The sequence below is a fragment of the Schistocerca nitens genome, chromosome 3, assembly GCF_023898315.1.
Source record: "Schistocerca nitens isolate TAMUIC-IGC-003100 chromosome 3, iqSchNite1.1, whole genome shotgun sequence".
Classification (NCBI taxonomy): domain Eukaryota; kingdom Metazoa; phylum Arthropoda; class Insecta; order Orthoptera; family Acrididae; genus Schistocerca; species Schistocerca nitens.
The window spans coordinates 906904321-906920215 of record NC_064616.1 but is presented as its reverse complement, the minus strand read 5'-3'; the positions used below and the strand labels follow the sequence as shown (position 1 = coordinate 906920215).

Below are 15895 nucleotides of genomic sequence, written 5' to 3'. Positions count from 1 at the left end.
ACTTAAAAATTCTTATTAGAAATATGCACAATGCAGACTGAAGAAAATAATATCATTCACTTATAAAAAATCTAAGTATTTCAAGTGCTCCCTCACTGTACACCTACGAACTGTTTATCTTTGTTCATAGTAACACTAATTTATTTGCACCAAATCAGTTTCAACATGGTTACAATAGCAGAAATCAAAATAGCTTTAAGCTGTCTAGCATGATTTGAAAGTGAATGGTGCTTAAACTCCATAGTATATGGGTATGGAAATTTATGACAAAGTAAAAGATCTGCTCAGTACTAACTTGGAATGACTGAAAAAAGTATATGACAAACTGGTACAGAAATGTTGATATCCAGCTGAACATTTCTTGATGGATGGTCTGATAAATTGAGCAAAAAAGAACACATATTTCAGCTTAAAGTTTGTTATGTTAAAAAGAATTATCAGTTATGTATCTTGTCAGTATATTATATTAATAACATATTCTTCTGACAGACTGGCAGAAGTATGCTGGGCAGGCACATCCTGCTGCATACAGTTTACAATAGACATGTAATAATACAACTGAGAGGATTTCCACGAATCATTAAATTTGGTATCAGCTCTGGTGCTAAACAAGACCAAGATTGTCTAAAACTTGTTCAGAAAACGTACTGCAGTTATGGGAGTCAAAGTGGATAACATACAGAGAGCAGAAGGTTATCTACCACAAGCTTAGAAAGTAGACTGTAGTTATAAGAAGCAAAGTATGTGAAAGGGAGGTAGCAGTTGAGAAGGGTGTGAGATTTTATTCAATCTGTACTCTGTATAAACACTCAAGTAAACCTAATAGATTTTTAAAACTGGGAATTAAAGTTAAGGAAGAGCAACTAAACATTTTGAAGGTTTGGAAAAGTCTCTGTAATTCTATGTGACAGCAAAGGACTTAGTAGATCAATAGAACAGAATAGATAGTGTCCTGAAAAGAGATCATAATATGAACAACAAAATTAAAAGAAGGATAATATTGTGTGATAAAATTATGGCAGATTGTGCTGAGAGAGTTAGATTACGAAATGAGATACTTAAATTGACACATGAGTTTTGCTGTTCATGCAGCAAGATAACTGATATAATCCACAGCAGAGAGATACACTGCCCAATCACATTAATGTGAACACCTGTCAAAAGCGTGAATAAAGATATTTTGCAGCATGGACAGGTGTGAGATATGCAGGAAGAGAGTCAATCAGGTAATGGAAGGTACTGAAATGTGTGTGGAGTGATGCTGACTCTAGTGCCATGGCCAGCTGCACTAGGTCTCTCAGTTGAAGATCCACTGCACAAACACCCCGACTGAGGTGGTCCTACAGATTCTCAATTGGGTTCAAATTAAGCGTATTTGGTGGCCAGGGGAATATGATAAACCCATCCTGGCACTCTTCAAACCATTAACATAAACTGTGAGTTGTGTGGCACATTGCATTGTCCTGATGGAAGATGCCATCATGTCGAGGAAAAACAAACTGCATAGACAAGGTCCACAAGGACAGATACATACTTGTGTTGATCCAGTATGCCTTCCAGAACCACAAGATCACTGAAGAAATGCCACAAAACCATTCTCCAAATCATAACATTCCCTCCTCAGGCCTGGACCCTTCTAATGAAAACTGCCGGGTGTTTTATTTCAGACATTTCATGCTGATGAGATTCGTCTGGAAAGGTCCTTGTTGCCTCTCAGTGGGAATCTAATCATGGTATTGGTATGCAAATTCCATCCTTTGTCACCAATGAACAGCAGTCAACATAGATGCGTGAACCAGACACCTGCTACAAAGGTCCAGATGCAGCAACATTCACTGAATGGTCGATGAGAAGACATTGTTCATAGACCATTGGTCATCTGGGTGGTCAGTTGCCAGCAGTTGCATACCTATTGGCCATATACATCAACCACAGCCATTGTTCACCCCTGTCATCTATGGCACATGATGCACCACAGTTGCCTCTGTGCCAGTTTTGGTTAGCACCATTTTGCCATGCACGGTATGCTTTAACCATGGCAACACATGAACAGTTTACAAATTTAGCCATTGACCCAAAAGCCAATGATAATGAACTTTTGGACATCAGATAAGTCACTCCATTTCTGTCCTATGACAATGACTGCACTGTTTCCTGCATTCCCCAGACAGATTTTGTATACTGTCCACTGCTAGTGCTGATAACTGCGGTCTGTGAGTGGTTACTGCACATTGATGTCTAACATATTCGGTAGTCACATTAATGTGACTGGATCATGTAAAATGCAGATTGTCAGTAGTAAGAAAAGTATTTCTGAAAAAGAGCAATATATTGACATACATAATAAATTTAAATGAAGGAAAGCTTTTCTGCAAATATTTGCCTGAAGTTGGCCTAATATATAGATACAAACAGTGAACGACCAGCAATACAGACAAGGAAAGAATAAAAGCTTTTGAAATACAGAGTGACTGAAGATTATGTTGTCAGATTTAATAATTAATGAAGAGGTACAGAACTCAATTAGGGAAGAAGGAAAGTTACGGCACAATCTATAAGTTGTAGGGCAAATTGTGAGACTTCAGGGGATACTCAGTTTAGTTATCGTGTGTGTGTGTGTGTGTGTGTGTGTGTGTGTGGAAGTAAATCTTTTGATGAAGGGCACAGCAACAATAAGTGGTCTAAGAAAAACTGTAAATACCGTAATTTAATATGCTGACTGAATATACCAACATGTGGGCTATATAATTCAAATAATCTGTCAGGATTGAAACCTGGTTTTTCAGGCTTGTCAGATACTATTTTCATGTTATTATTTTAGAGAAAATCAGTAGACTTACATGATTTTTTCCTCTTTCACTGGTTGTATTTTCAGTAAATAATGAATTTATTGTTGTAGGTGGTGCCTGATCATGTAATTCCTACATCAGTGTTTGTGCCATATGTTCCTGGGAGAGACCAAGAGAGTCCAAAACAGAGCAGCTTTGTTACAATGTAAGAAAATTTTTAATATGTTACTAATAATGAAGTTTATTAGAAAAATTAATGTAAATTAAGTAATGTTACAGTATTTTATAATTTTAGTCTATGTAAATTCTCTGTCAGTTATAAATTCTTCAAATGGCTCTGAGCACTATGGGACTTAACTTCTGAGGGCATCAGTCCCCTAGAACTTAGAACTACTTAAACCTAACTAACCTAAGGACACCACAAACATCCATGCCTAGAACCACTCGGCCACCCCGGCCAGCTATAAATTCTTCACTGCATTTGGGAATCACTATCCATGCATTCTGAATAAGAAGCTTTTCATCCTTCAAACAAGTTTTTATACGTAAGAAACTCAGTTGTTATTACCAATAGTGCATTTTATTTATTTATTTATTCATCCTTTGCGTGCTGTTTTAGAATTAAATTTGATAGGTCCATAACTTAGGAGTAAAGAAGAACACTTCTAGTCACATCTTTCTATCGACAATATTTTTTGAAAAAAAATCATGGTTTTTGGTTTTTCTAGCAGTCTTAAGTGGTGCACATTATTCAGGACTGCATATGGAAAAAAAAAAGAAAAAAAGGAGGCAAATTAATGCACATAATTAGAACCACTATTCGAAATGAAAGTAGTTACCTTGTTTATTTCTTTCTTGGGGTCTTCTTGAAGTTTCTCAAAATTAGCTGGAACTTAAGGAATGTTCCATCTTCAGCAAAAGCTGTTCAGATTTTTGGTTACTCGCGAATAAATTTTAGAAACATAATTTTGCAGAACCTTTTTGCTCTTCATCAATTATATAAATTACTGGTTCCATAATAAATGAGTAGTAATAGGGTATGGCACTATATTTTGAGGCAGCCTGAAAAATATGTCACATGTATTAACACTTAAAGATCCTAATGAAAAATATGCAGAATGCAAACTGAAGAAAATAATGTCACCCACTTATAAAAAAACCTAACTATTCCAAGTGCTCCTTCACTATACCTCTATCAAAAGATTATCTTTGTTCATTGTAACGCTGATTTATTTGCAGCAAATCAGCTTCAATACAGTTACAATACCAGAAATCAAAATATTTTTATGCTACATTCCATCATTTGAAACTTAAAGCTCAAACTCAACAGCACATGGGTATGGAAATATGTGACAAAGTAAAAGGAAAAGATCTACTCAATACCAACTCAGAATCACTGAAAACAGTATATGACAAACTGGTGCAGAAATTTTGATATTCACTTGAAGAGTTCATGAAGGATCGTCTAAGAATTTGAGCAAGAAAGAACACATATTTCAGATTAAAATTTGTTATGTTAAAAAATTATCAGTTATGAATCTTATACAGCATATTATATAACTATACATTCTGCTGACCATCTGGCAGAAGTATGGTGAACAGAATGCCATACCTGCTGACCACGCTTCTGACAGATGGTTAGCAGAAGTTTTGTGATAATTCATTTGGATTTGGTCTTTAACATTACATATGATATTTTTCTAAGAATGATACCAGTTGTAGCACACTAAATGTGTAATAGTACAGCTGAGTTGCTCCCCATTAATCTTTAAGACTGGTGTACTAAAGCACTTGAAATGTGCACTTAATAATAGAAGGCACATTGGAGTACTGAGCACAGCATTACGGATCAGATCAGAACAGAACAGTGTTGATACACCATACTGTATTACAGAAAGGTAAAAAGTTAGACTAAAGTGACCAGAGATGTTCAAGTCGCAATGCAAAGACATTTCTATTGATATTATTGGTCTTGTCAATCAAAACTAAAAGTTATATGTCATTAACATTTTACAAAATTCACATTACACATGCTTTTCAAATTGTTATACACAAATTTGTGACTACAAGTTTTTATATTTACACCAAGTGAGAATGCTCAGTGGTTAGCACACGGGACTCACATTTGAGACGATGATGGTTCAAACCCACTTCCAGCCCTCCAGATTTAGGTTTTCCATTCTTTCCCTAAATTGCTCCAGTCAAATGCTGGGATAGTTGCTTTTAAAATGACACAGCCGATTTCCTTCCCCATCCTTGACACAATTCGAGCTCATGCTCCATCTCTAATGACCTTGATGCTGATGGGACATTAAACCCAACCATCCTTCCTTCCATTCTTCCTTCCTTTATATTTGTACATAAGAGAAATAACACTCTACAACTTATTTAATCATAATCAAGGGTCAAAATTTTTTATGATATCTGAAGGATGTCCATGTGCCAATTAATGCATTTATGTGACTGTATCAAGAAGTGAGCCATTGATCAGTTCCATTACAAGCATGTAAGATTTTCAAAATTTGGATAGCAATATAACGGAACTGCCCAGTGTTTAATTTTGACAAATCTAAAGAAAATAATTTCCTGAAAAACAGTTCCCTAAAAATAAAACATTTAGTTAAAAAATTACATATATTAAACTGGAATGTTATGTTCACATGTTCTTCCTTTAAAGAAAACCTTATTTATATGAGTATATATGTTGCAGTTCTTTTACTTCAAACATTTGAAAATTTAATTCACAAATAGCAATAATTAGAAAAAAAGTAGGAGAATTTGTATCTTTCTCACAAGGCAAATAATTATTCCATGTATATTGTTATAATATGTATGTAAATAGAAAATTTCTGCAATGTACATAATAAAATTGTACACTACTAGAAGAAATGAAGTAAAAATTGTGACTAATTACATTTTCAAAAAAATACTGTGACCAATCTAATAAATACACTCCTGGAAATTGAAATAAGAACACCGTGAATTCATTGTCCCAGGAAGGGGAAACTTTATTGACACATTTCTGGGGTCAGATACATCACATGATCACACTGACAGAACCACAGGCACATAGACACAGGCAACAGAGCATGCACAATGTCGGCACTAGTACAGTGTATATCCACCTTTCGCAGCAATGCAGGCTGCTATTCTCCCATGGAGACGATCGTAGAGATGCTGGATGTAGTCCTGTGGAACGGCTTGCCATGCCATTTCCACCTGGCGCCTCAGTTGGACCAGCGTTCGTGCTGGACGTGCAGACTGCGTGAGACGACGCTTCATCCAGTCCCAAACATGCTCAATGGGGGACAGATCCGGAGATCTTGCTGGCCAGGGTAGTTGACTTACACCTTCTAGAGCACGTTGGGTGGCCCTCGCTCAAAGTACGTCAACTGCACATACGGTTCACGTCCACGCTGTCGCGGCATGCTACCAGTGTTAGAAACTGCGATGGAGCTCTGTATGCCGCGGCAAACTAGCTGACACTGACGGCGGCGGTGCACAAATGCTGCGCAGCTAGCGCCATTCGACGGCCAACACCGCGGTTCCTGGTGTGTCCGCTGTGCCGTGCGTGTGATCATTGCTTGTACAGCCCTCTCGCAGTGTCCGGAGCAAGTATGGTGGGTCTGACACACCGGTGTCAATGTGTTCTTTTTTCCATTTCCAGGAGTGTATATACATCAACAAAGACTAGGAATTCAATGACTACAAAGTACATGTAAATGAAAATTTGTTTCTGTGCAACTCTTTACAGTGCAGCTGCTTCAAGCTAGCAAGATTCAAACAAAATGTGTACAAAAAATCCATTTACACATACATTTTTGTGAAACTAAACAGGACAAAATATAAACACATGTAATGCAAAGTTCTTAGTTATTGTTTCCAACAAAAATCAGTAGAGTGAAGAAGGACCTTTAGTACACAATCCTTTGTCTCTTCCTAACACCCAAGCATAAACAAATTTTTCTCTGTTACAAAAAGAATAACGCAGTTCAACATTAGTTTTGGTAAAGTATTACATATCTTGTTGTTCTTAATTCTGTAAGTATGGTAATTGTCTCTTTGAATAAGTGTCTGCTGTGACCTTCAAACTGTATCTCACCGCAGTTCTGATTGGTAGTTTCAATAGCTTTTTAAGTAGATTTATATTTTTCATATAGAAAGTAATAACATTTCTTGTAGTAAATTTACACTTCTCAGATGGTACTTCAATGTCTCTTTCAACAGTTTCGTTTACATCAGCTACCAAATTATTAGTAAATTAGTTTTTGTGGCAGCAAGACACATACCTATACAGACAGAAAGCATGTTCGTGCATCTGAGATTGTCCTATCAGTGAGTGGAAATGGAACCCTTGCAGATTTCTGACCAACCATTTTCAAACTACATGAAGAGTTCAAATACAAAAATACATATAATTTTTCCTCTTTAGGGGAAGTAACATTATATATGTCAGATAACAACATGATTATTATGGTAGATGCACCAAATAGCTGCTTATAATAAGAAATCTTTATTTAGGAAAGACTGTTTTGGCTTTGTGCCATTTTCAAGTGCATATAGATTGATGTGACATCCATATTACGTCATTAGTGGACTGTCTTAGAACTGTCACTGTTTTAATAAAATTGTAAATGATGACAATACGTTGAAAATAAAATGTTAATTATGATGTGTCAGACGTTTGACACTTCCACATTACAACACTATATGTAAACATCAAACACAAGTAAGCATATAGCACCATAAGAGTGGTACTGCCAAACTACTGTCACATGACAATTAACATTTTATTTTCAATATACTGACATCATTTACCATTTTATTATAACAGTGACAGTTATAAGACAGTCCACTAATGATGTAATATAGACATCACATCAATCTAGATGGCCTTGAAAATGGCATTAAAGCCTAAACAGTCTCCTAAATAAAGATTGCTTATTATAAGCAGCTGTTTGGTGCGTCTCCTATAATAGAATACATATAATACAAACATCCATGCAAAATTTTTAAGAGGTCAACATGTAATTCAAAATAAAATTCTGTACTGTTCATCATAGGTTTTTTACTGTCTTTTGAACTACCTGTGTTGCCATTCTGGACTATCCATTGTGGCTGTTCTCAAACATGAATATTTGACTCTATGTTAATTACTTACAAAGACAGATGGTTCAAAAATGGACATAATGTTCAAAACTAATCGCCTTAAATAAATAAATAGAGGATACTTCTTAATATGACATTTGATGGAATTCTAATCATTTATTTCAATAAAGAAAAAGTTGTTGACCTATTTCACCAGCAGCATGCTGGAGGTCTGTAAATATACTATTATCTAGACATATTCAAGAAATATAACATGGAAGTTTAAATTGAATTTGTTAGCGAATCATCATAATACACAAATTTTGTTTCTCTTCTGTCAAACATTAGTGGTGGTGTTCAATTAGGATACAACTGAAGTAATTGCTGATTTTTTTAAGATAGAAAAGTCAGGATAATTCGATTACATATTATCAAGATTTGCATTAAATCATTATAGAATCTAGAAATTTATAAGTTAAAATTGGCAGTTTAAATATCTCTCATTAAAGTATGTGACATAATATTTTACATTATTTATCAAGTATTCTGTTTACCTACATGGATGAGTATATTAAATTAGGATAGCCTTAAATTATATTACTGATCATGTACAAGAAACAAACATAATACCCAATTGCCAGAACATAAGAATGGATGATCGTGATCATGCCTCTTCAACATTGTAAGGAACCTTGTCACTGAAAAATTGTCTGAACCTCTACTCAAGATGACAGGAAGATGTAGAAGTAAACATATAAATGTGTGTGTACACACAGAAAAAGATATAGCCACCAGTACTTGTCATATTTGCACGAATGATAGGAAGTTACTCACTACGTAACAACACTGCAGGTTGGTTCGAAAAATAATGTATTGACAACATACTGAAATTATTGATATGGCTATGAAGGACAAAGTACTCACAACAAAAATCATAAGTTGCTAACATTATTTTTCAAACACTGTAGGGATAGTGTGGATACAAAGATATAGCATTCATGGATTTATGGATAGAAAATGATAATGTAGCACAGAAAATTCTTGACAAATTGGTTCAGAAAAGACTTATTGAACACCTCAAGAATTATAAGGTATTAAACGGTAGCCAGTTCAGATTCCAACAGGGTGTATCAATAGAACAAGCTAATTTTTCCTTCACCCATCAAATCTTAGAGTCTTTTAATAATAAATTATCTCCTGTTGGTATCTTCTGTGACCTTTCTAAGGCCTTTGATATTGTTAATCATGAAATGCTCTTAGCAAAGGCTGAATATTATGGTATAAGTGACTCAGTTGGCTCATGGATTAAATCCTACCTAGCTGGAAGAAAGCATAAGGTCATGTAGAACAACTCTGAGGGGTGCTCTGTGTCATCTAGCTGGGGCTTTATTGGCTGTGGTGTTCCTCAGGGCTCTGTACTTGGCCCCCTTCTCTTCCTCATCTTTATCAATGACCTTCCCTTGCATACAAGCTTTAAAACTCACTTTACTCTTTTTGCTGATGACATCTCTATCCTCATCAACAAAACTCCCAACCTCAATCCTGAGGAATCGGCCAATATTGTCTTTAGTGAAGTATGTAATTGGTTTGTAAATAATAATGACTGTATGGCATTGGTGGCCAGTGTAATGGATCTGGGAGATGTGTTATTTTTTACCGGATTTGTCGATACCAAATTGTAAATGTTTTCTTATATTTTTTGTCAGAATTTTTTTATTATAATTTGCCTTATTATATGTTAATTTACTTATATTTTTGAGAGTGAAAGCATATTGATTACTATTAGTAAATGTCTCGATGAATAGTAAAGAGACTGATTACAAGTGGAAGCTTGTGTGTTGTGTAAAATGTCTTTGACGCTGGAGTCGTCTTTGACTATAGTCAGTCGGCAGTTAACTCTTGGTGTGTGTTGATGGTAGAACAATGTGCAGGTCGCCGTCACAAATAATTTTGAATTATATTACTATTATTTTTTTATATAAACTTTAAGAAGAAACTACATTCGAAGAAATGGTATTTGAAGCACCAAAAATGAGGCAAACACATTGAACCAGGTCATTTCTGCAGCCGACAAAGATGCATTGTGGAATCACACTTCCACTAGACAACTGAAGCCAAGACCAATATCGCCTTGTAAACATCTAACGGAAAAGGTACTGTCACGAAATATGTCAAATTTAAGTAAATAAAAAATAGTGAGCATATTTCAACTTTGTGTCTCAGCCGGGAGACCATATTTCACCGGGAGACCCCTTGCGGGGCGGTTCAGCCGCCGCTCCACAAGTTCTTTAATGCCACTACGGTGACTTGCGAGTGGATGAGGATGAAATGATGATGAAAGACACACAACACCCAGTCATCTCGAGGCAGAGAAAATCCCTGCGGGGAATCGAACCCGGGACCCCGTGCGCGGGAAGCGAGAACACTACCGCAAGACCATGGGCCGCGAACGGTTTGTAAATAATGGGTTATCACTAAATGATAATAAGACCCAGTTTGTACATTTCAAAGTAAGGAAAAAAGTTGAGGATCAATTAAGTATTACATTGAATGGTAGTGAGTTACTACAAGTTGAGTCAACCAGCTTTCTGGGTGTACACATTGACAACAGTCTAAAATGGCCTGAACATATTTTACACCTCCACAAAAAACTCAGCTCAGCAACATTCGCTGTATGTATTATTTCCACTGTATGTGACTGAGACACCACAAAAACTGCTTATTTTAGTTATTTCCATGCATTATTGCTGTATGGCATAGTTTTCTGGGGTAATCAGCCACTATCCAAAAAAATATTGATTGCCCAAAAGAGAGTTATTAGGAAAATGGGCGGAGTCCAGCCTAGACATTCTTGTAGGAACCTTTTCAGAAAATTAGGGATACTGACAACTGCATGCCAATATATCTACTCCCTGTTATGTTTCATTGGTAAAAATGGACAATCGTACAAAGCCAATGATTTATACCATACCCACAATACCAGGAGGAAGATGTACCTCCATTATGAATCAAAAAACCTTACTATTGTACAAAAAAAAGAGTCCATTACATGAGCTGCAAGGTGTTCAATGCTCTCCCACCATCACTGAAATTACTTATCCACGAGCTTCCCAAATTTAAACAACAGCTCAAACAGTACTTATTAGATAATTCCTTCTATTCGATAGAAGAATATTTCAGTAGAATTAACTTTAATTGATTTTTCCATTTACTAATTTGATGTGCTATTGTGCATTACGATACTCACAATCACTGTTAACATCACTGTGTCTTTCATTTAGCTGTTAAGATCAACCATATTTTTTAATGTAATTTTTTCTATACCTATTAATGTGTATTTTGTCTTATACCTCATATCCTCTTGCAAGAGGTACTTTATGTATTCCTTTTGTATTATTTGTAATAATTCTGACACGCCCTACATCCATGCAAATGCCTCACAGTATTGGATTTATGGGATATAAATAAATAAATAAAGCAAAGACAGAAAGAGTGCTACAACAGGTTGAGGCCTTGTACATGCCAAGTACATAATATACAAAGTGTGTATCTCCCTCTGAGGGTTACATGTACATTTCCAAACAAAGTTCCTATATTGCAGAGAAAATACTAAAAATAATGTTATATGAACATAGATCTAACAATGCATAAAACATTTATTTTAAAATTCAAATGGCTATAAAATTCATTCACAAAACTTTCTTGAAAACTAAACAGAATGAAAAATTGTATACAAAAGCTTAATTCAGGCAAGACTATTTTTATCAGAAGCAATAAAATATACATTCACTTATCAAAGCAAGAAAATTTCCCATCATGTAAAGATTAATATAAATAAACTATCTTATTACAGAAGTATAAACCACTTAAAATATTATGAAAATTGTGTGATTGGATTGAAGAGTTTCTAGATAACAGAACACAGCATGTCATTCTCAATGGACAGAAACTTACTTCCGAAGTAAGAGTGATTTCAGGTGTGCCATATGGGAGTGTCATAGAACTGTTGCTATTCACAATATACATAAATGACCTTGTGGATGACATCAGAAGTTCACTGAGGCTTTTTGTGGATGATGCTGTGGTATATCAAGATGTTGTAACAATGGAAAATTGTACTGAAATGCAGGAGGATCTGCAGCGAATTGACACATGGTGCAGGAAATGGCAATTGAATCTCAATGTAGACAAGTGTATTGAGCTGTGAATACATAGAAAGAAAGATACCTTATCATCTAGCTACAATATAGCAGGTCAGCAACTGGAAGCAGTTAATTCCATAAATAATCTGGGAGTATGCATTAGGAGTGATTTAAAATGGAATGATCATATAAAGTTGATCATCGGTAAAGCAGAGATTCATTGGAAGAATCCTAAGGGAATGCAATCTGAAAACAAAGGAAGTAGGTTACAGTACGCTTGTTCACCTGCTGCTTGAATACTGCTCACCAGTGTGGGATCCGTATCAGATAGGGTTGATAGAGGAGATAGAGAAGATCCAACGGAGAGCAGCGCGCTTCGTTACAGGATCATTTAGTAATCGCGAAAGTGTTACAGAGATGATAGATAAACTCCAGTGGAAGACTCTGCAGGAGAGATGCTCAGTAGCTCAGTACGGGCTTTTGTTGAAGCTTCGAGAACATACCTTCACCGACGAGTTAAGCAGTATATTGCTCCCTCCTACGTATATCTCGTGAAGAGACCATGAGGATAAAACAGTGAGATTAGAGCCCACACAGAGGCATACCAACAATCCTTCTTTCCACGAACAATACAAGACTGGAATAGAAGGGAGAACAGATAGAGGTACTCAAGGTACCCTCTGCAGGAGAGCTTCTGTAAAGTTTGGAAGGTAGGAGATGAGGTACTAGCAGAAGTAAAGCTGTGTGTAACGGGCGTGAGTCATGCTTCGGTAGCTCAGTTAGTAGAGCACTTGCCCGTGAAAGGCAAAGGTCCCGAGTTCGAGTCTCGGTCGGGCACACAGTTTTAATCTGCCAGGAAGTTTCATATCAGCGCACACTCCGCTGCAGAGTGAAAATCTCATTCTCGAAAGTGTTTTGTGTTTTGCAGTTTGCAAAGACTGAATCTGTAGTTACTGTGCAACGTGCATTCTGGCTCAAGTTTGGTTGTGATCCTCCAAGTGATAATAACATTCGTAGAACGTATCATCAGTTTGAAGATACCAGCTGTCTTTGTAAAGGGAAGCGCACAGGAAGACCAAGAGTTAGTGAAGAGACTGTTGAGCGAGTGAGAGAGTCATTCACTCATAGCCAAAAGAAATCAGTCTGGAGGGCTAGTCATGAATTACAAGTTTTCTGTGTCAACTGTTTGGAAAGTTTTAAGAAAACGTATACAACTACATCCTTACTGTTTACAGTTATTACAGACTCTAAAGCCAGCAGACCATGGATTATGTGCCACTTTCACAAACGAAATGTTGTTTCATGACGATGAAGATTTTCTGGATCATGTTGTCTTCAGTGATGAATCGACCTTTCACCTTATTAGACATGTTAACACATAATGTGTGCATCTGGGGATCAGAAAATCTTCAGGAGGTGGTAAAAATGCAATGAGATTCCCCTAAAGTAGCTGTTTTTTGTGCCGTATCCTGGCATAAAGTTTATGGGCCTTTCTTTTTTGGTGAACCCACTGTAACTGGCACTTCTTACCTTGATACACTAGAGCAATGGCTCTTCTCTCAGTTGGAAAAAGATGCACCAGAGAACTTCATTTTCCAGCAAGATTGTGCACCACCTCACTGGCATAGCAAAGTACACGATTGGTTGAACTTCACTGTACCCAAGCACTGGATAGGCCGCAAGGTGCCCAATGACAGGGCTTGCTTTACATGGCCTCCACGTTCACACGACCTAATTCCATGCGATTTTTTGCCTTTGCGGCTTCATCAAGGATCGTGTGTACATGTCTCTGCTACCAGCAGACCTTCCTGAATTAAGAAACTGGATTGAAGCAGCTGTTGCTACAATCACTGAAGACACACAATGTTTCGGAAAAACTCGGCTATAGACTTGATGTGTGCCATGTGACAAATGGTGCTCACATTGAACATTTATAAGGTTCTTGGTAAAACTGTTTGAGTTGATCTTTCATTTGACATATAATTTATAACTGTAACTTTGATATAATAAGTATTATAAAGCATTAAAAACCTGATAATCATTTATAAACATCCTGTATTGTAAAAATTTAGTGGAGCAAAAGATCTATATGTTTCAACAAGAATTTTCTTTAGCTAAATTTTGTTTGTTAACAAAGTAAAAAATGTTACCAAAACATTTTGTGTGCCACCTCTGTGATAAACCTACTTACAAGAAAAGTTGCCATATTTGTAATTATGTTAACTTATTCAGTTATTAATTAAGAGCATAATTGAATAATGAAGAATAATATCTTCTTCAGAGAAATTAGTACCACAAAAAATATAAAGTCAAATTCTGCACCCCAACAAGCATAATGGCCCAACTGATGAAAGTATTTAATACATTTATTTATTTATTAAGCATCCAGTTCATAGAAACATTGGTACAAAATATTGCTTATTATGTACATTAATACACAGTTTCAAATACATGGTACATTACAGTAAAATTGATTCATTACCATAAATAATTTTAAGTATGTAATACAGTGGAATAAAGCAATCCCATACAATACATGAAAATAATAGTATAATCTAATACATAGCACAATCGATAAGGGAAACAGTTTTTATATTTCATATCATAGTTCTGTAGTAGTTTTAACTTTTATTGATACAGTTTTGTCATCCACAAATTTTATAAATTTCTGGGAGTTTTGAATGACTCTGGGTCATTGATGAATATCAAGAACAACACTGGGCCCAAACTAGAACTATGGTGCACACTAAATTTAATTTCTTTTCTTTTAGAATGTTAGTTATACAATCTTCCTCATGTGTGATTTCTACTACTTGCTTTTCCTGGATGATGTCACTCATACGCCGGCCGGTGTGACCGTGCGGTCTGGGCGCTTCAGTCTGGAACCGCGTGACCGCTCCGGTCGCAGGTTCGAATCCTGCCTCGGGCATGGATGTGTGTGATGTCCTTAGGTTAGTTAGGTTTAAGTAGTTCTAAGTTCTAGGGGACTGATGACCACAGCAGTTAAGTCCCATAGTGCTCAGAGCCATTTGAACCATTTGTCACACATACATGTGCCAGTTCCCTGATTCCTACATACTCCAATTTTTGAGGCAGTATGTTGTGGTATATAACACCAAAGGATTTTGTGAGGTCCATAAATATTGTTGATACATGTTTCTTGTGGTCTATTGCAGTGAAGGCCTCATTAACCAAATTAGAAATGGCAGTTTCTGTTGATGTTTATTTTCTGAATCCATGTTGGGTACTTGATACAAATTAATTTTGCTCTATGAATGTAGTAAGTCTACTGTAAAACACTTTTCCCAGTATTTCAGAAAAACCAGACAGCAGCTATTATGGTGTGTAGTTCTCTTCATTTGTCTTGTCTCCATTGCTGAACACAGGCCTCACCTTCATCATTTTTAGTTTTTCTGAAAAACACCACTATATATAGCAAAGGTGCAAGTATGAGTTGGAGCAAAGTCAATACTGTTGTACATTTTTTTTAAAAACATGGAATCAGGAACATTGTCTATGCCTGAAGAAAATTTTGATTTTAATTCCTTTATAATAGTCAGTATGTCCTTTTCACCTATAGGATACAAAAATATTGTTGTTTCATTTAAATAGGTTTTTTGCTGGTCAGTGTTTTCATGTTTGCTATTTTTCTACAGATTACTTTTGGATTACTTGCTATTTCTGTGAAACATACATTAAAAACTTCAGCTACTCTGTTAGGGTCAGTAATTTTGTCTCTATTTTGATCCAGATTTCTGTTAGTGTTTCTCTTATGGGAAAGGGATATGATTATCCATTGAATGCAATAACTATCCCAGTTAAATTCCACATAGAGATATATTTCGCAGTAAGTCATATATGTGTACACTGCTTGTG

The 15895-nt window shown here is 36.0% G+C and overlaps 1 protein-coding gene across 2 annotated transcripts in view; it reads left to right on the top strand.

Annotated features, from left to right (window-relative positions):
* The window catches only part of LOC126248964 (sodium-coupled neutral amino acid transporter 9-like), a 356283-nt gene that overhangs the window by 235288 nt on the left and 105100 nt on the right, over nucleotides 1-15895 (top strand). For both annotated transcript variants that reach the window (XM_049950515.1, XM_049950514.1), the window contains exon 4: nucleotides 2900-2994. In XM_049950515.1, the coding sequence (XP_049806472.1) occupies nucleotides 2900-2994 (95 nt within the window). The remainder of the gene's footprint in view (nucleotides 1-2899; nucleotides 2995-15895) is intronic.